Source organism: Oryzias latipes, chromosome 20, assembly GCF_053564925.1.
Source record: "Oryzias latipes strain Hd-rR chromosome 20, Olatipes_Hd-rR_3.1".
In the NCBI taxonomy this organism is placed as follows: domain Eukaryota; kingdom Metazoa; phylum Chordata; class Actinopteri; order Beloniformes; family Adrianichthyidae; genus Oryzias; species Oryzias latipes.
The window spans coordinates 18210449-18232416 of NC_136256.1; the positions used below are offsets into that span (position 1 = coordinate 18210449).

The following is a 21968-nucleotide window of genomic DNA, read 5'->3' on the forward strand; positions in this document are numbered from 1 at the left end:
GCTGGATACCTCCGATGTTGCTCCCCATTTTTGTTACACCGGTAATGTTAGGTTGAGGATGTGAGGGGGTGTAAATTAGGGAGAGAACATATAAACAGATAAATGATGGGAAGTAGGAGCGGGCTTACTCTGTGTCTGTTGTCCCACACATCACTCTGAGATGAATTTCTACTGCTGCTCTGCAGAAACTATGTCCTAAAAACAACCCTTTTTTGCTGTTATTTTTTTGACTAAAAAAGGCATAATCATGATTAAAAGACCACTGAAAACGTTTTTATAATAGATCAACATAAGTTAAAATGTTGAATGATGTGCCTGTCAGGTAGTGGATGTTTTGTAACCCTTGTGCTATCCTAGGCACTTTAACATTGGGAGTTGGGTCATCTCGACCCACTAGACAGTGCTCTGAACCTTTTTTCTTCAATGGTTTGTGATCTTCACTGGTGTCCATGGATTACATGAAATCTTTCCACCTTTATCCACCTTTGTCATGGTAGGAAGAACACGTCAATGTAAGGGTGGGGTCATCTAAGATAGTACAAGGGTTAAACAGGTATAGCGATTCCTCTTGTAACCAGATTTCTCAAAGAAATCAGGTTTCAGATGCACCTAATACTACAGCCCAGTAATGTCATTTAACTGTAATTTAATACTAGTTGTCAGTGTTAGGCTCCATGAAACTAACATTAAAACTAACATTTTTTAAATGATATGCAAAAATTAAAAAGTTAAAGGTAGATGTAACAGTACTGTGTACACCTCACATCTGTGCAGATACAATTTTAAGTGGATGAGGGACTTCACCAAGCATATAACTGGTCAAAAAAGCAAGGCTGATAATGTGTCTGTGTTCATGCACACCAGATGCCAGATAGGGGATTTTAGTAATGGGAGCCACTGATAAACAACCCAGCAGCATGCGTAGGAAAGAGCGTGATGAAAGGAATCGAGTAAAGGAGTCAGGCTATGCTGCAGCAGACGAAGGTAATTAAAGAAGCCATCATCAGCATCATTAATATGCTAGATCTGCTGTGGCCCACTGACTAGTCTAATGGAGAACATGTCATCATCGTCACCATTAGGGAGAGTGAGGACACACACAAACACACGCACGCTGTCTTAATGTTGGGTCACGCCATGATTACCACCATTAACCATAGAGTGAGAAGGCCTGCTTCGAAAGCCGCATACATTTTTTTCAATCATGCACACACGCAGCGCACATCCCCGTGCACAAAAAGATCTTTAATTCAGACCTTGTGACTGATAAGTATGCATATTTAAGTTATTTCAGGCCTGTTGGGTCTTTTAATTAGACAGAATGAATGAAAGTTTTATAAAAATGTGTTTAACAATAAATGTGTTCATTAATTTGATCAGAGGATGTGCTCTGATGAGCTGAGTGGAACAGAGTAGTGTCTTGAATTCAGCTTTAGTGCTTTGATGATGGGGAGACACAACAAGCAGAATCACTACATGACTTTATACAGATTTTATTCCCCACTTTTATATCACAAACGTCCCACGTTTAGTTTTTTGTAACATGGCTATTGTCCATTTTCTCAATTTTGGTAAAATAATACCTTTTTTCATAGCATGTTATACTAGCAAACTGTTTTATTATTTTTACATCCACCGTACTTTTTTGAATGTAGGTCATATTTTTGCATAGTTTGGCTAGGAGTGCGACTTATACTCAGGTGCGACTTATATGTGACTTAAAAAATATAGCTACAACTGCTAAAAGGCACTGTAGGTGTGTGTATCAGTACTGGCGACTGACAGCAATGGAAAAGAAGAAGAAGCAGCGCTCAGTCTTATGCAAGGCTTGGCGAAAGTGTTCCAAATCGAAAGGAGGATAAAGAAATTCAATGAATTCAGTGATTTGAAGTGATATAAACAGTTTAGTTGACTTGTTAGTGTGTTCTTTGTGATATTGTTATCTGAATACATTTTTTTTTATGTTGTGTTCAATAAGCATCAAAATGTAACAGTAGTGAAGCTTGCAGATGTTCAGTCTATTATTGTTATCCATTTTGTTATTATAATTTGCCTATCACGATTAAATATCCGTTCTTGTTCCAGCATTTTTTTCCCCCAAAGTGTAACTTATACTTTAACGCAACTTATATAACATATTTTTGGCAGCTGCGACTTGTACTCGGAGCGACATATAGTCCGAATACGTTGTGTACATATATACAGCTCATTGGGAAACAGAAAGATAAAACCTTTTGTTTTCTTTTTTACATTTTTGCTTAAAGTCTCACTCCATTCATCTTTTGATCTGTTTTCAAAGCAATCCCAGTGTGTTTTAGTAATCAATATGCCGTTCTTAGCCCAAAAAAACGTCTTTTTCTTGGGCATAGTTCTTGCAGAGCGTCAGTAGATCATCAGAAATTTTTAGTTGTTTGCAGGTAATTCTCCCTACAGTTCCCATGATCCCTTTGTTTACACTTTTTCTTGCGACAGAAATAAAAAAAAATAAGAAAACCACAGTTTTTTTTGGAGTGGGTCTTTAAACATTGTAATGATTATTAGTTTTTTTATTTAAAAAAATATGTAAAAAGTAGTAAATGAGTTTTGAAAGTCCACCTTGTATTGGTTCATGGTGACACGTGTGGGTTGTGGACTGGACAGATCAGCCGTACGTTGATAAAATAAATCTAAATGATAAATGCTGGTTCAGAAGCTGTAAAGATTCCAAATCCTTCTGCAGCATTGCAGTAGTCGACTCATTTTTCAGTTGCATAAAGCTGAAAGGACCAGTAGTACCCCCAAATGTGGTTATAAATGCATTTTGTTGCCCCTTTTAGCCCCCCATCATCTACTAAAATATTTGTGCAACAAAACCAATCTAAATGTTAAGCAGGTATGCTAGCTCTCTCCTCTTCCTCCCCCCCTCCTGCAGTTGAGCCTCCTTGTCCTGTTCCCTTTTTCTCTAAATGTCCTTCTGTCTGTCTCTCATACTCGCCCCCTCTTCGTCACACACCCTTTCGCTGCTTCTCCTGACACTAGTGGAAACAGGGTGATGATGTGTAATTTAGTCCTAATCACAACATCAAACTTGCGCCGCGATTTACACCCCTACACCAGCCGAGCCAGTCAGACAGTCAGGAGGGAGATGTTAATGTGAGACCACAGGTAATTACTGTCATTACAGCATGCCACAGATTCTGGCAGTGTGTGCATGTGCTCATGCCTGTGGTTGTGCATGTCTTATTAGTGTCTTTTTTTTTTCTCTCGTTAGGTTTTTGCTGTTTGAGCTTCTGAAAGGTGTGAGTTGCTGTGTTTGTGTAGCGATGTTCCTGACACTGAAATCTCCATATAACTATTTGAATAAGACATGTCAGCGCATGTGACAAAAAGAAAAGAAATGACAAACAGAATTCAAATATTTATATCCCTGCTGACAAATATGATAAGCATTGGTGCTCTAAATTAGTTTGTTCTTTAAAATCAAATCATTTTAATGTGATGTTATTGCACCACTTCATGTAAGATAGGGTTCTTTCTTAGTTACAATGTAATATAAGGTGTCATAATAATATTTCTTTTTTTTAAATACAGTAAAATCTTGACAATAGTTGGTCTGTAAAAACAGCTACCCTAAAAATAAGTAAAAATTTCTTAAAATATGAAAAAATAAATAAATAAGCAAAAAAAAAAATCCATAATGCCAAATGGGTAAGAAAAATTGTCTAACCAAGAATTATTTGTCTTCAGAAAAAAAAGTTGCTTACACTTCTGAAATACTTAATCAAATTTGAAATTTTTATGTGTTTAGATCTGTTTTTTAAAAGTTACGTCTTTGTATTTGTTGCAGGTTGAAATGATCTTCTGTGCTGTGGTGCAGCTGAAGGAGCCTCTGACTGAGCACACTCTGTTGTTTCATTTGAACATTCTGCTTCTGTTAGATACTCATCCCGGATGCTGATCTACAGATTTATTCTTTCACAGTTACATGTCATTATCTGATGTTCTCAAACACAGTCATCCCTTCTCCTTTTTGACACCACATGTTACATTTTGTCCACCCATGTAGGCTGAAAACTGGACAGAAAACGGAAACAAATGGTCTTGCAGCCACACCTCAGTCCAACACATCAATGCTGCATTCTGGATGTTGCGTTTATATTTTGTCCACAGTCCCAGGTTCCACCTTACATGAGGAAATTATTTCAGCCCCTTCTTTTTTGGTTTAACATCTGCTCCCCAACTGTAATGCCCCTTTTTTCAGTTCTGTAGGGATTTCAGGTGTTTGTTAGGCACTTAGACTAATAAAATGATAATAAGCTGCGCCATCAAACTCCCAATGTGCATAAGGTAAAAAAACAAATGCTAAAAAAGCTGCAAAAATGACTTAATACCAAAGTAAAGCCTTATTTTTTTCTGAAAATACTGATCACATGTAGCATAATCCTGTTACTCATATCTCTTTTTATGATTAAACCATGCTGTGTTTTCCAGATTTCCACAGCCATATATATTCATCTCACAGCAGCAGTTGATATTTTGACATTTCAGGTTAATCATTTGGCATTTTATGGACCAAAATTATGGCCTGCATGTTGGAAACTTTTCCCATGTTTGTCCAAATCTTTGTGGGAAGATGGGATGGTATATCAAGGTGTTTCTATGGCGATAAGGGTAATATGCCAGGGTCCCCGGAGTTTAGGCTTGGAAAGGTCCTGACTGATAAGCAAAATGAAAAAGTCAGCAGTTTGGCCAAGGCCATCCGGCCGCGGTTTTCACACCCATTTTTCCTTTTCTCCAATCTTATCCTCGTCTATTGCAGCACTCCCCCCTTCTCTGCGTCTTCCCTTCTCTCCTGCTAAAAGCTCACTTTGCTATTTATACCTGTGTCTGCAAATGTCATGTCTTTCATCCCCCATTATTCTTCATTTCCCCAATTTCTCATAATGTTTCTATTGTATCTCGATTGTGACATTTATTTCCTGATTTTCTTTTCTTCCCAGTGACTACAGCTCCACTTATATCTAATGTTTTAGTTTTCTTTATCTCCAATTATGCTACATTTGCCCTCAATATAAAACGTGCATAACTCGCATCTGAAAAGATCTGTTTAAATAAAGTCTTTTATTACATTTGGGGTAGTCCAAATCTTGCCATTAAACTGAGGAAAATGTGTAAACTTAGGAACACCAAAGTATTAACAGTTATTTTTTTACTTCTAAGTAGTCATAAAAAATATTTTTCCTTTATGGACATTGCATGACTGTCTTGTGCGGTTTAAGGGACACTAAATTAAAACTCAAGGAAATGCAGTCGCACAGCGCAAAACTTTGGCATGAGGGTGAGCCAAATGTCAACATTTGGATGTCTGAACATGTAGGAACATGTTTTTGACTTGATCTTCTGTTTAAGCTGTTTTTCTTCTAAGTATTTCACAAGATCCAAAGTATGTTGCCAGTTTTAGCTATTTCTTTTCTTTTTATTATTATTCAGAAATCTTAGCTAATTCCAAGGTTGAAAAAGAAAATTGTGCTATGGTTAGGGCTGGGGTCATGGTGGTCACAATCAAGGTGGTAAATCCAATCTCATTAATTAAAAAGAAAAAAAAAACAGGTTATGATTACGGCTTTTAAAATATTCAGTTTTACTATATTATCCATCAGGGGTCATAGTCAATAGCTGAAAGTGGTTGGACAATTTTCTAAATGTAGATTATTATTTTTTTAACTTTCTCTTAAATAATTTTTCTTGAAAAACAAGCTGTTGAAATCCAGAAAAAATATGCTATAGATTTCAAAATTGTGTTAAGACGTAACCGTTTTTTTATTTTTATTTTTTTACTTTCAGCAATTCAGATGAAAATCTCAATGCCCAAACAGCCCAAAACACTAAAAACTGTGAATAATGGGATATCTGTCTGATATATTGGGAAATTATAACACCGGCAAAAATTTACGGTAGTGGCTAAACAGTTAAAGCTCTCTAGAATAAATAACCAAAATTGTAGTTAAAGAACTTTATTGCTGTACGCTCTGATTGTTTGCAGACAATGTGTGAACTGCTAGTAAAAGGCTGTTCAGGAAAGACGTGCACCAGCGCAGCTGTGTGGCAGAATATTTTGTCTGCCGTGTTAACAAGAGGCTCTTGATGGTAATAGGTGTTTGCCTCTCTATGTATATTTCTCTCTTGAAGTGTGCGTCTGCATCTTCCTCCTTTTGTCAGCCGTCTTCAGGAGGCTAATGACACGTTTAAGGCGGAAGTGAAAAGACTGGTGGATCAGAAAGAGGGAGATGCGGAACGCTTCAAGGTGAAGAAGTTCAGAGTGGAAAAGTACGATCGGAAAAGAGAAAAAGTATGTTTAAAGACATACTCCAAGGAAAATCCGGTTTTTAGTGTTTTTAACATGTTCTTGTGGCATTTTTTTCATGATACAGGACATATATAAAGGAAATTAAGATTAAAACTGCATTTATGAGTATTTCTATATTAAAAATAATCAGGAACAGATTAAAAATGCCGTTGGAAGAAACCTGTAGCAGTGACGCAGGCCACAAGCTCCCCGCTTGGCTCAATTCTAATGCATTCACTGACAGACAACTAGATCAGTATACGTCTTGGTTTTCCTCGTCCAAGCTGGAATCTGGCTCAAAGTTGTATGGCTGGATACCTCCGATAGGTCTCGCCATTTTTTTTGGGATGTTTGGGATTGTGAGGGGCTGTAAGCTAGCAGGAGAGAGTGTAAACAAAGGAATGATGGGAAACAAGGCGCCAGTGGTCATGTTCACAACTCAGGCAAACATGTGACGAACTCCTGCCGCTTTGGAGAAACTATGTCCTGGCCTAAAAACGGCGTCATCATAATTAAAAATCCATTTACAGTGGATCAAAGGATGATTGATGTGGGGACTTTGAGGTTGCAATTTTGCTTTATAGTGTTGCCCAGGTCCAGATCCAAGCTTGTGTAAGTGTGTGGTAGGGATTATTAGGGACCAAGAGAGATATAGGTGTGCGCATTAGTGTGAACTCATCAGTTGATCAAAGTTTGCCATTCATATCCTACAAAGGCGTCCCCTGACATGTTTCACTGCTTTACACGCAATCTAATCTGAACAAAGCTCATGATGATAAAAACAGCAGGAGAACCAACTTGTGAATGAAACACCCTATGGGCCTAGGCCACCTGTGCATTCTTGTGCACAAGTGTGTGTGTGTGTGTGTGTTTTGTGTCTCTCTCAATCTGAATACGTTATTCATGCTGTGCCTTTAACGGTGATTACACTCCAATCAACTGCCTATCCTCTCCTGCTTGCCACCCCCATAGCTGTCAAATAGCATTCATCAATAGAGGGGAGATATATTTATTATGTTCATTAAGGCCACGAAAATGAATGTGGCACAGATGGGATTGGGTATCGGATGGAAGTGAGAAAGGAGGGTGTGACTGCAGGGGGAAAGGCTGCTTGTGCGGGCAACTGGCTTCAGAAGGACTCCGTGTACCATCAGTGCGGACCCCCCCTTCATTAAACACCTCGCCCTATTTTACACACATACACCTTCTTATGTTGCATCCCCCACCGACTCCTTCCCTCCCTTCCCTCCCTCCCTCCCCTAACGAACCACCAGACTCTGTTTCCAAAACGGATCAGATTTGTTTTGACTGGGTGAGGTTCCCAAAGCTTTTTAAAGCTGTCAGTCATTTTAATGATATCATTAAGGGGCCGCGACAGGAAGATGAATCGTTTTTCTTTGTCTTTCGCTCATAATTGCAATTGAGCAAGAGAGTGGGGCAGAGGCAGAGAGGCAGTTCATATACAGTAGCTGTACGCATAAGAGCGGTTTTGATTGAGCGAATATAATAACATAGAACAAGATAAAAACAGGGAATGAAAGCATCTTCTTTAGTGTCTCCCTATCATTCTCTCTGTTTCCTCTTTTCTCTTTATTGTGGAGATTCTTAATTCATTTCATTATTATACATCACTTCCACACACACACAGACCCAAAAAGCCATATATATTAAATTCAATCATCCATAAGGAAACAGAGTATAATATTTGCATGGCAGGCATTTACATTCTGTGTGTAAATTTCATTACTAGTGGCAAAGGGGATATCTTAGCAGCTGACAGCTGTCTGTAAATTTTGATTTCATCTGTGGCTGTCCTAAAGAGATTTCTTCTTTTTTTTTTTGTTTTTACTTACACATTTCTTCTTATTAAGTGTTTTTTTTTTTTTCACCTGCAAAAAAGTCTGGAAAAAGTGTTTGAAATCTTATGGTCTAAACCAATTTGTTTAGCACAGAATCAAAAAATCGAATTCAACAAATTTAAGAAATAAATCACTATTTAAAGTGCTCCTTGGATGTTGCAAAATCTAAAATAGCAATCAATATAGAAAGGATAAATTACAAATTGAATATGCAATTGCCAAAATATTTGTTTTACACCTGTGCAGCATGAGGAAATAGTTTTTTTTTTTTAAGAATTGATTCAATTTTTTCAAACACATCAAAAACATGACAGTTCTTTTATTTTAAAGGTTTGTATGAATGTGTGGTGACACAACTTGATCATTTTACTTTCTCATCTTGATCTACATTTTGAAAAAATGTTTATTATTTATTATATTTGTAAACTCAGAAAACAGTGGTTAAAAAAAATGTCCGTAGATATGTGACTAGGAAGATGTGGCAGTAAATGGGTTTTCCGCAGAACAGATGTTTCATCTTCCTGTCAATCTGTACTTGTCAGATTATCATCAGTGAAACTCCTCTGTGGTTTGGATATGAGTGTGAATGGCTTAGAAGCTCAATATGTCATTTTTTTTATTAAAGGGTATGTGCTTGTTTATTTTTAACTTTCCAAATAAATAAATAAAAGATTAATATATAAATTTAGAGATTTTTCTCTTGAAAAAATAGAAGGAAACCTGTTAAAATATTGGCTAAGAATTTTAAGAACTACTAATCATTATTAGTATTACAATGTCTATATGAGAAATACAGTAATGATAGAAGAAAAAACTGAATGAGGTACTATAACTAAACAACCTTTTCCACTTTATAGAAAAATGCTTACATTTTACCTTTAATATAGACTATTTCTATAAAAATGTATCAAAGAAAAAACTGGAATACTGAAAGAGTTTGTTGTTTGCTTTTGGCAACACTTGCTCAATGACATAATCCGTCTGGGGAAGCGCTCATAAAACATCAGGCTTTATCAGTTGCACCACTAACGATGTGCTTTCAATTAAGAGCAGCCACTGATCACAGCAGAGGATTTGTACAAAACCACAGAACTAAAGTGACAGAGAGAGGGAGACTGTGTGAGAGGAGGAGACGCAAGTCTTGCATAAAATTTACAGCTAAATGAGAGCAGTAAATAAGAAAGATGAGTGAGACTGGAGCAAAAAGGGAAAAGCCTGTAGTTTATTGCCTGATTTAGAGAGCATGGCCGCTTGGCTTTGACACTAATGACTGTAATTATACACACTGATTGGGTTAGGCTGCTAATTGCACTCATCCGTGTTTGCGTGTAAACAGGGGAACATATGTTTACACAGGCATCACGCCAAGCACCCAGTACTTCGCTGCTCCCGCACATCGAGTTCATAAATCTCACACAGTTGTCTCAGCAGTGGTGATGATTCATGATCTGCTGAAGACCACATTACCATCTAGAAAAGAGCTTAAATCATCCTGGAGAAACAGCGGTTTGGATTTTTTCAGAGGCGGCTTGTGCTTCAAATTTGGGCCTGCGCTGTTGGTTTCTTTACGGTAGGGGAGGAAACTCACGGCAGTCGGCTTATAAAGGCCACTTACAGTTTAAGAGATCAAAGGAAACTTCAGCATTTCTCTCATTAATGTTCTTTGTATCATCATTATGGTGTGAAATTAAAATATTTGCAAGGGTCATTTGCAGTTATCTCCAGTTTGTAAATGTAATTTTCAGGAAATGAGGCTTCTTTAAAAAAGTGCTTGCCTATGCACAGCTAAATTAGTTGCTTTGACAGTCATTCAGACCGCAGGCTGTCAGTTGGTATATGTTTGGAATTGTAATACTTTTAGTTTCTTTTTCTTCTGTTGAATTCTATGACAGAGTATTAGGACCACCATAAAAAATAAAAAAACAGATAATTATATAAGAAAAAAGTCAAAATTTGACAAGACAAAACTTGTGGAATGAGTAAAAATACTCAATTTAATTATACTTTGTTAATCCATAGAGATATTTGTTGTTTTTTAGTACAACCCAGAACAAGGCAGACAATATATCTTACAAGAATCAAGTTATATTTTAACAAATGATAGATTGAAAAAAATTGTGTAGGATTGAAGTCGTATATACTGTCACACTGATTATATTCTATTACCAATAAGTTAAGAAGCCATGTCACAATTTTAGATTTGTTTTTATGAAGTTAAAACAAGAGGCCAAAGTTTAAACTTTGTTTTTTTTTCAGCTTTGAAATTTTATAATTTATATAGTTTTTAGCCAATTTTGTAAACTTTTTACAACAAAGTGTCAGTTCACATAGCATCTCCCCAGTGTTTTTTTTCTTTATAAATTTTTTAAGTTGTGGCTAATAAGGCCAAAAGTTTACGCCCATGCGTGTCTTAGCTCCCCCACCATATCTTCAGAAACCATAATGCCATTTATTAGCGTTTCAATGAGCGCAGGCATCTTCTCAAGTGAAGCAAAACGGGACTGTCTTCCAAACCCCTGCTCTGATAGAAAATCCCAGCTTGCTCTTTTACAAGAAAATTAACATAGGGAAGGTACAGTGGTACTTTAATGGGCTAAGAAGTCTTCAATAAAGTATTTAGAAGGTTTTTTCAGAATGCTAACTGGACAGGTTCATTGGGGCATGAAAGAAAGAGCGTAAAGCGGGGGCAGTGAGCTCTTCGGCTCGCACAGAGCACCATTATCCACCGTCGTTAATTTAATAGTCATTCCTTAGTCAGCCCTGGGTCTGAAGATACGAGACCCTAACATTTGTTTGTCATTTCCCAAAACAGTTTTAATAAACAGTTAAAATCTTAAATGGCTTCTTGTACTCTTAATGTTCCCTGTCTACGCTTGCATGTTTTTTTCTTGTTTTAGATGCACTTTCTTATATGATTTAATGATTTCTGGAACCCATTTGCTCACCCATCTTTGAGTTTAGTAATAAGTTATAATGAAGATGGTTAAAATGAAGATGATGCATGCCATCTTTTTATGCTCTTGATTTCCTAGGGCATTTGACTGAGACAATATCTCAAATTTACTGTTAAAAATAGGTAAATGCAATTGTAAACTTACCATTTTCTCTTAAGCTAAACTAGACATTAAATAGTCTCAGTCTGCAGCTTTTTGAAAGTGAAGTTTTTCAGCTTTTTCCCCCAACTCTGGTTTTAGACATTGATGTCTTAAAAAAAATTTGCATTTTTTTTTTTTGTATACTTCCTTAGATATGAGTGTTTGTGTGTATGCTTGCATTTGTCTTACAGCACTGAAAAGAGGAGTATTGTCATTCAAAGCCTCAACAAAACCAAGGACATGCATTCCAGACTGCAAAGCAACCTGGAGGCCATCAGTATGCTAAATCAACAAGTAAGAACATGCACGCACATACATAAAACACGCACGTACACACACACACACACAGTCTGACAGTCCTTCTACCCGACAGATACAAACCCAAACCCACACACCGGCCCACCTGCTGTTGAGCTCACACAGAAGAGGAAGCTTTCATGCGTCCAACTTCAAACACACAAGCACACTTACACAGAAGCACACACAGACATCCATTTCCTCTTCCTACGATAAAAGTGAAAACTGCAGCCGGATGAGGCGGGGGGGAGGAGGAGGAGGGGGGACAAATCGTATCGGGAAGAAGCGGTGACGTTTCTTTCCACTGGTAAATGATTTCACTTTCATGAAACTCAGAGAAAGATGTATATCAATACAGCCGCGCTGATGTCTCCATGACAGCATAGGGAAATGGCCCGCTGTGATAAAACAATGTGGGGGAAAAAACACAGAGGAATTTTCTCTGGAAATGCTGACATTTTTTACTGTGTTGAACTTCACAAGAGTCAACAAATCACCAAAGGAGAGACAAATCAAAAGTACTCCTCAGCCCCCTCAGTTCTCCAAAAGGCCTCCGGGGCCTGGGGAATGGCTCACCCCACTTTTGTTAGTTTGTGGAGTGGCCCGGTGATTGACGGGCCGCGAGGAAAGATGGTGCTCGTTGAAGTTTTAATGTTGACATTAGTTGTAGGTTTGAGACAGAGGAGCGCAAAAACAGAGGAAGCGTCTGGCAGGGAGAAAGAGAGGGGTCTTCTTTAACAGGTCAGGTGTGTAAAAGCACTTCTTAATCTCCAGTGTGAATCATTACACACATCGATCCAACAATCTGCTCACACACAAGCAGGCTAGAAGGGAAAAGACTTGTCACCGCTGTCCACTGGTGTTTCTCCTGCGTGCAACACATGCAGGCCTTCACAGATGCATACGCAAATATCCCTGAATGAGGAGTATTAAGGTGCAAGGCAGCGTGTGATAAATCAGATCAGTGTCTCTTTGTCTCAGTCTTATTTACCCATCACACACGAGCTGCTAGTCTCTCCTACGAATGCATCATGCATGATTTCCACCCACCTGCCAAAATAATTTCAGACAAACTTTTGATGTGTGACGCAAAATTCAATGAAATGAAAAGGGGAAAAAAAGGCTTTCATTAGAAGTTGTGCAAGAATTTCAAATGTTTCAAAAGCACCTCCTGCAGCTTATCTTCTCTGCATGTAAAGAAATACTCTTGCTTAAATTTCCTTTGCTGTCTCTGTTTCTGGCTAATTTCAATCATCTGCACAGAAAAGGAGCTTTTCTAATGTCCTTTTGGTTGAAACACTGACGACCGTCCCTTTCACACATCCTCCAAATCCTTTCCTTTCAAACAAAGTATGCACAGCAGCTCACATGTTGTATGTGAAGGCTGAGGAGACAAGCTGTGATTTTTAATTTCACCCCCCTCTCTTGCAATTAGAAAAGTATCAAGAGCCACCAAAGACGAGGAAAATTAAACAGGTCCCCTGGAATATGCAGTTAATTATAAATGTCAGAGTCTGTGTTTTTCATCTAGAAGTTCTATTGCTGTTGGCGTAACGTAAAATTAACACACTGTAAGATGTTTGCTTGGTGTAGACTGTAAGTACTCCTTCAGCAACTTGCAACAGTTGGGACATACTGAGAAGGTTTGTTTTTGGATCATTAAGAATTAAAGTTCCACCCCAATCATCTTTTGATCTACTTTAAAAGCATTTCCAGTGGTCTTTTAATTATCGTTATGCAGTTTTTAGTCAAAAATGAAAAAAAAAAAAAATACTGTCGTTTTCAGTGTTGCTGCAAATGGCATTTTTTTTCATCTGCTTCTGATTCAAAATGTTTTGAATGTAGAAATATTCAGGAATTCAATTTTAATCTTAATTTCTTTTGTATGTGTCCTCCAACATGAGAAAAATGCCACAAGAACATGTTAAAAACACCAAAAACACGATTTTCGATGGAGTGGGTCTTTAAAACCTTGACTATTTTTAGTCATCAGATGTATTACATTTGCTTTGATTTATTGTGTGTTTTCATGTGTGCGTCTGAGTGCATGTATGGTGTCTGGATGGGTAATGTTAGCGGAAGCATCTGGAAATGTGTCTGTCTCATCTCCGTTTATACTTTTCTCCCTCCTACTTTCTCTCCACATGCACACGCAGTTATACAGACACATATGGCCAGACATGTCAATGTGGAATTATTCTGTAGCCGCTCACACACACATACTCAAAACAGATGTGACTGAGTGCAGCTGTCACTACCCAGCTTGTCTCTTTGACTTTCCGCCCTCTTTCTTATTCTTGTCTTTATCTTCCAATAGCTAAATATACATCATTTTAAACATAAAATACTCTTTTATCCACCTATTACTATCTTCTGAGAAGCACCTTTTTTGAAAAAAATATAATCACCAAATTCTCTTTTATGCTTATAACTGCCTCTGAACTTATACTCTTTTCTGCTTTTACCCAATCGTCCTTGTTAGAAAAAAACCCAAACACCCTCAATTTAACTACTCTGTAATTGTGTTTCAGGGAGCCCAATCATGTTGTGACGATGCGTGATTTGTTTTGTGTCACGGATGATTTTGTATCAAATCGACCTCTAATGATCGTTCAAATTGGTTGTTTTTATGTAGAAATTTCCTCCATGGCATGAACATGCAACCATTTCAAGCTGTGAACACAATACACTCCAGAAATCCTCTCACAATTTCCCAATTGCCTTTTCTGTTTTCACATACATGGTAGTGACTGTGAAAAGTGCATTGGGTGCATAATAGAGTTGGCTGTTTGGTGAAAATGATAACTGTTCACTTTCTTCATTTATGCTACTTTGAATGAACTTGCACATGGTGAATACAAAAAAGGAACTGAGGTGCTTAAAGATTTTTACAACTCTTCCTAAACACTTTTTGCTCTATTTGAAATTTTCCTAGTATCAAACTTTTAAATATACATTTCCTTATGTTTCCCGATGTGCATATGTCTCCCTGACTTTTTTCCCCCTTCTTTCCGTCTTTAGTTAAACATCCTCTGCAGGGAAAATAAGCATTTGCGTAGGCAGCTAGAGGAGGAGAGGTCCATGCGCAGACAAGTGGAACAAGAGCTTTCACTTCCACCCGCCTCCCAGCACTGCTCGTCCATCCACCTCCCAGTCTCCCTCAGTACCCAATTTCCTCTTATCTCCGCCTCCTTTTCCTCCACCCTTGGCCTTCCTCATCTTCTGAACAGCAAGCCAGCAGGCAGGAGACGCAGATGAGATTCAAACTCAAATCAAGCTAAGTGGACGTGGCGGACACAAATCAGGTGAGGCTTTAGGTGAAGCGCTCTGGAGTAGTCTGACTAAGAAGTGTGCCGTGTCCTCCTCTTTAGAAGGTGTGTGGTCACGGAGGACGAGCAGGCAGCTGGCCAAATGAAGCCCGTGAAGACTTTGACCGGTCATGACTTTTCAACTCTCAGCTCGTCACTAGGGAACACACTCAGAATTATGTTGATGTCCTGCAGGTCAAACTCAAGTCCCATGGTTCTGTTTTGTCTATGTTTGTTTTTGCCTGGGGAGGGGGGGTGCATCCTAGAATATCCAACATTTATCAAGACATTTATTCCAAGAAAAATGTATAGATTTCATACAAAATGCTCTGCCAGCTGGTTGAAGTGGCTTCAATACCAAAATAATGTCAAAAAGAATGACATAAGGAGCAGTCTTTAATGTCACAAACGTATAAAAAAAATCCTCATTTAAATGTTAGAAAACCTTTGAGTGTTTAAGCAAAATAAATCAACCAAAGTCTGGTTGTTTATTGTTTTGTTTACCAGTTGTTCCATCTCATGTGACGTCATGCAAATTCAACAGGGCGATGACGCGTTCAGTCACAACGTGTGACATCCAAAAGCAATGCATGCTGGAAATGACCTTCACATGACTAGTGACTGAATGCAAATTTTCTTAAGGAGCAAATGTGTCCAGCAGTGTAGATGAATTGTTCCTGTTAGATGAATGATGTATATATATATATATATATATATATATATAATACCAGGGACTCAGAGAAGAACTGGAGAAAGCCTGGAAAGTGAAGGTGACAGTGGTGCCTGTGGAGTGGCTACAACAGATACCTGGAAAGACCTCAGACCTCTCAGTCCAGAAAAGCGCAGTGCTAGGAACAGCTAAGATACTGCGCAGGACCCTAAAGCTCCCAGGCCTCTGGTAGAGGACCCGAGCTTGGAGGACAAACCACCCGCGGAGGGTGAGAGGGGCGTTTTTTATATATATATATATGGCTAGAGTTGCTTGCTTGTCCACCAACCCCAGCGCTGTAAGTCTTTTCAATACTTTAACAGCTGTAATAAAGAACAATTAGATTTTGAAAACAAAAAGTATTCTATTCTAAAAATGAATGTGTCTCTTTTAATATAATAATATCCCAGATTTACTATATAAGGAACAGTGGCATAAATCACACAAGAAAGAAGCTTGCAAGGATCTAAACTGAGAAAAGAAATATTGCTGTCATGCTGTGTAAATGGGAAAACTGGGTCTCAGACCACAATCGATCTCTTTATCTTACTTTTTTCTCCTGTTATTTTTACCTCCACTTATCTTCCAAACCCCGTTTTTATCCTTCATTGGTTTTGTAGGTACACAGCTGTTGCACAGCCAGTCAGGATGTAGCACATTTTAATGATTTAGAGCAAAGCTGCACATTCTTGTTAGCTTGGTTTTCCTCATTTGCCATGTCACATTCAAAAATACCCTTTTTTTCATGTGCAAACACGCGTGCATCTACTCACACTTCCATGCATCTATATTCCTCAGCAAACACACACATTTGCACAAATGGCACAGTCATTAAAAATGAAACCACAGGCTTTTTTGAAAACTCTCAGCACTGAGGGAAAAGTCAGCAGCGCACTGGTGAAAAGAGTCCCCCTGGAAACAATGAGGGGAATGATCATTTGTTGTTCTTGAAAACCCGGTGAGGTTTCACAGAGGTTAAGCTTCCCTTTGATGTGTTTTTAACTCGTTTCAGCTCTGCAAGGGGATTAGTCAGCCTCCCCCCCGCACACACAAACATACACATTTACACACACACACACACCCACACACACGCACACACACAGAAGCACATGCAGGCCCCTAATTTCCACACCCTGAGCTCCTCTCTGACAGAAAGAAAGCAAAGAACATTCTCCTTCCTAACCTAATTTCATCAAATGAGCGTGTGTGGTACTCTGCTCCGAAATGTGTGGTCCTTTGGAAATCTGTGGTAAACCAGTGGAATATTGCAAGTCAGTATTTTTTTTATTCCCAAATTAGCAATGGGCTGTTTGTGAGCAGTGTGGGTCCCTCACCACAAGATGCAAAGAAAGACATGGACAAAAAGTTGTTGATCATCACAGCACTCATTACTGCCTTTACGAGGAATTATTTTGTTTTATTTCATTTCATAAATAATTGGGGTGCTTATGTTCAAGCGATTTGGTATATGACCAACTCAGATTTGAGCGACTTTGTGGATCTGTCTGTGTAATTATACAGAAAGTCTCAGTTCATTTCAAACGCTGTTGACAAATGGACATTCAATTTTGTATGCAGAAAATTAATTTATTACAGTAACATTCATAAACAATTGTTTCAGCCCTATGCTTCAGATGGGAACATATTCCTAATTTAAGGAGTTCATGAGTTACATTTTTTTTAATAGAAAAATGTTCATGGCAGTTGTCAGTATTCCCATGAGCTAACACTTAAGTGATTCAGTCAGTCAGGTTTACTATATAAGGAACAGTTGTATTTTGAGTAAACCTACTGTGAAATTCACACTTTACTTTAACATTCTCTCAAAACAATTTTATAAATGATAGAAATGACTGTAGGGCAGAAGACATTACTATGAAATACCTGTTGCAGCCATTTTTCAGTCTGTTTAGTCAGATTTTTGACCCATAATTCCATAAAATTTTGCTGAGAATAGCATTTTTATACATTTGGATTCAAAACAAGATCTTGCATTTATTGTCTGTTCTTGATTCAGAATGATTTGAATAAAGAAATACTTGTAAATGCAATTTAAGCCAAATGTTCTTTATAGTTTTCCTCTATTATAAGAGAAATATCACAAGAACATGTTAAAACACAAAAAACAAGATTTCCTCGGAGTGGGTCTGTTGTTTCAAAGTGGAATCAATGCAGATGTATTTTCATAAGAATAGTAACACACTTTAAATGTTGCCTCCAATATGTCCTGTTAAGATGTTTTGTTCATGCACAGAATGATCTGTATTTTGGATGGATGCACATTGGTCAGGATGATTCATATTCATTTTCACTTATGAAACTCAAAAGTAATTTTCTATCATCAAGCAGACAGGATTCTAAATACTTTGAAATGAATTGAAATACAAGAAAAACACATTTTGCTCAGCTCATAAGTAAGTGCCTGGTAAATATTGCTCAATAGAACATTTTTCAGTGCCATTTTTGTTTTTAATAATTAAAGACTTAATATGATTTCTATTTAGACATAGACGCAACTCCTGATCATATGTGTTTATTTCTGACTGTGGGTTTTTAAAATTTGATTTGTCGAATGCTTACGATGGACCACTTTTCTCTGTATTTTCATCTCATAAGAACGAGTTAATCATATGTTCAGTTTCTCCCCAAAAAAGTTTTTCCCCAGAGTTACAGACTGCGTTAACACAAAACGAATAGAAACGGGTCCTGTTTAAGACAGTGGGAAACCATGTGGGAGCACAAGATTATGAGGCAATTTGAAGAAGCAAAAGGGCTGAGGACTACAGGGAAAGAGGAAAAGAGGCAGCGAAAGAGGGATACATGAGGGAAGAGACTGAAAGAATGTTGATGGGGGATTGGGAAATACGTTTGGGAATGAGAAGGCAAGCAGATGGATGTGGAGGGAGACTGACAAAGGACTGAAGAGACGAAGGTTTAGCGTGTGATTTAGAGAGTAGAGAGCGGTTTCATCAGAAAAGCAGGAGAGAAAGTAAGAGAAGGAGGAGGAGTAATGGGACATTTAGGAAGAGGTGATGGGATGAGAGGAAAGTTAAAGGTGAGAGAAGTCTGTGACAGGCAAAATGATAGATGGAGAAATGGGGAGATGCTGGCGAGGGAATGATGGGAGAAAGGAAAGAATGAGAGAGTAGTGTGAGATTTAGGGTATATATGAAAGAGAGAGTGCCAGAGGAGAGCATATTGTCCTTATCGGCCCACTCCAGAAAGCTAGCTCACTAATGGGGCCGGTGTGAAGGGGAAATGAGGACTAGGCCTGATGCTACCTGATTAGCCATGGACTCAAACGTACATCAAAGGCAGAAAACGAAAAGAAGGAGCGCAAGGTGTGTGTGTGGTTTGAGGGCCGAAGGTGAGTCACCATCACCTCCTTCTCCGGGACCTTGAATGAATATCACTCCTTTTTCACGCACACTCACGCAGGCACACCGCCATTTTCCTCAACCTTGAAAGGGACAGCTGCTCCAAATAAAGGAAATCCTTTGAATGGTAGAACAGAGGAGGAATCAGGGGGTATAAATATACAAAAAAATAAGTAAAGGGAGGTGTGAATATTGTGGAAAACAGTAGGTTAGAGAGAGAGAAAAGCAGAGAAAGACATCGAAAAGAGTCATCATGCTCTGTGTTATAGAAATAATGACTTTTTAGCTAATGACATCTCTCACCACCTCTGTAATAACCCTTTGGCTATCTTAGATGACCCCACCTTACATTGACGTGTTCTCCCTCCCATGACAAAGGTGGATAAAGGTGAAAAGATTTCATGTAATCCATGAACACCAGTGAGGTTCACAAATCATTGAAGAAAAAAGGTTCAGTGCACTGTCTAGTGGGTCTGGATGACCCAAATCCCAAAGGTAAAGTGCCTACGATAGCACAAGGGTTGGAGCAGGCTGGATTGGGTTTGATGCTACGTCCACACCAGGCATGTGAGGCGCATTCCTGAATGTGTGTTTAGCATACGGTGTTCACACTGGACAAGCAGGGATGGGATTCGACTTCTTTTCCTTTTGCTACTGCTGAGTAGCGCATGTCTGCCACCTACAGTTGGAAGAGGCTTGGTGTGAAATGTTGAATCTCTGTAAGTCTCACAAATCTTGCTCCAGGTTATTTTTCTCACAGCTCTATTCTGATAGATGTACGACTTGGCATCATACAACTCAAACCGCAAATATTCATTTCTCTTCCATGATCAAATTTCAAACGGTCAATTTTCATCTCTGTGAATTAAATAAAAAAAAAAAAAAACTAGTTTAACTTTGAAAGTGCATTCAGTGGATACATGTTTTGTACGTAGAGCCCAAAAACGAGACACATGAACGTAGAGTTTTGTTTGCGGTATCCTGAAAAACGTATGTATTTGCAATTACATAGAATTTTTATTGAAAGTGGTCACTTAAAAGCGAGTTGCCAAGGGTGGTGTAAATGTAGCTTGGCACCCACAGCCTTAGCACAAAATCCCTTCACACACAGTCACTATAACAGTAAAAACCCACATGCCTCAAACAATGAGCATCACTGACCAGTCGGTGTCCCTGCATGAAATACGGCTGTCTTTATGACCTGCATCCCCTATTCCATCTCACATCTTGAATTCATTGCACTCATAATATTCCTCAGGCTCAGTAGGCCTACCACTACCTTGCTCCTTACATTTTCTATCAAAAGAGCCCCTCCCACTGTGTGCATTCACAGACAAACACCATGTTTGTTTCAAATTTTCCTTACTGCTGCAAGCGTTCAAAGCCTTTGGCTCAATCTCTGCATCTCCCATGTATCCTTTCATACTGTACACCCTTCCCTTCAACTCCTCCTCCTTTTCATCTGTCACTCTTTTCTCATTACTCCCGCTTTCTGTTTCATTAGCATACAGAGTAAGAAGATGGCGCTGGGGGTAATCTGCGTGATTCGCCAGTGACAAAATGGAGGGCGTCATCGGAGGTCGTGGCGCTGTCATCAGCCGCCAAAACCCCACCTGACGTCTGCCTGTCACGCACACGCACCCCCCCCACCCCCCCGTTTGCGGAGCACATGAGGGAGAGAAAGAGAAAACGTGTATCTGTAATCAGGTGTGACACATCATAGTGCAAATGCTGCAATCTCACCTGACAGCCACACACACATAAGCAAGCTTTGTGTTGCGCGCCGCCATGACACAAACGCGCACTGACAGGTATCTGAGTCGACTCTCAGACGCACATAACAGCTGCTTTAATGAATATAGGCAATTTGTTTTGTTTTTGGATTCCTCCGGTTGTTGGAGTCGTCTGGGTTTCTGAAGAGTCTGAATGTGCTCTGCGTAGCAGAAGATGGACTCTGATTTCAAGTTTGTCTGTCAGAAAGACGTTTCATCAATCGCAGGGTTACAAGTGATTATCACTCAATTTATCTATCTATCTGAGGCTCCTAGTGTTTAAAACAACATAGACACTACAAAGTAAGTAAACAGGGTTTACAAGTACTAAATTCATCAGTCTGGGTTCTATTGGAACCATTGGAAATTCACAGTACTCTATTTTGTTGAGATGGGCACAGTGATTACGTCAAACTGAGGATCCAGGTAGGTCCTGCTGTGGTTGGACTGCTTAGACCTACGTTTTGGGTACTGGGGCTTTGCCATTGATTGGTTTCTTGGCAGGCATGTTGTCTAAAAATTATAATGTATGACACATTTAAATACCCCCGGGCTACGGGGCGGCTGACTGCCGCTGTCCTGGAGACATTCACACATAGTCCAATCAGAGCTGCCACCTGCCGGCGATCTGACTGGGTGGCCATGGTGCAGCGGTGGGGCAGTAGACCTCTGATAGGAAATATTGCAGGTTTGATTCCCACCCATGTGTCGAAGTGTCTTTGGGCAAGATACTGAACCCCTCATTGCCTCTGGAGGAAGGTTGGCGCTAGTGTTTGGTTGCGGAGCCGCCATCAGTCTGTGAATGTATATGTGAATTGGTTTGTGACTGTAAAGCGCTTTGTGCCTTCGAGGAAGGTAGAAAGCTTTAATAATAAGTATAGGCCATAATGGCGTTATCCCTGCCTGACGTCTGATGGCCTCCGTCTACATTCATGACCACATCAACAACTTCCAAAAAAAATCAGGCGGTGACAGCTAATCCTGAAGATTCTGCTGATGCTCCCCCATCGCACTGTGGCAGTTGTATTTGTGACTGTAGCATAAGGGAGACAAAGGAGTCAGAGATAAACCTGTTAGTCAATCAGACTGACTAACTTAACTGTATTCACAGTAACTCTAGAACTGGTTTGAAACAAGCTACATGTTAGCCACATCAGAAGTGTTAGACCATAGGTTGCCCTTGGTTAGCGGGAGTCTTAGTATTTTCATAAAACTATTCATTTCTC

The 21968-nt window shown here is 39.0% G+C and overlaps 1 protein-coding gene across 4 annotated transcripts in view; it reads left to right on the forward strand.

Moving 5' to 3' along the window:
- LOC105356674 (uncharacterized) overlaps nucleotides 1-15537 on the forward strand; it is an 84221-nt gene extending 68684 nt beyond the window's left edge. For 3 of the 4 annotated variants that reach the window (XM_078938964.1, XM_078938962.1, XM_023950398.2), the window contains 2 exons: nucleotides 11471-11573; nucleotides 14598-15537. In XM_078938964.1, the coding sequence (XP_078795090.1) occupies nucleotides 11471-11573; nucleotides 14598-14834 (340 nt within the window). In that variant the 3' untranslated portion in view covers nucleotides 14835-15537. The remainder of the gene's footprint in view (nucleotides 1-11470; nucleotides 11574-14597) is intronic. The other variant, XM_078938963.1, reaches the window with a different exon arrangement.
- The last annotated feature ends 6431 nt before the right edge of the window (nucleotides 15538-21968 follow it).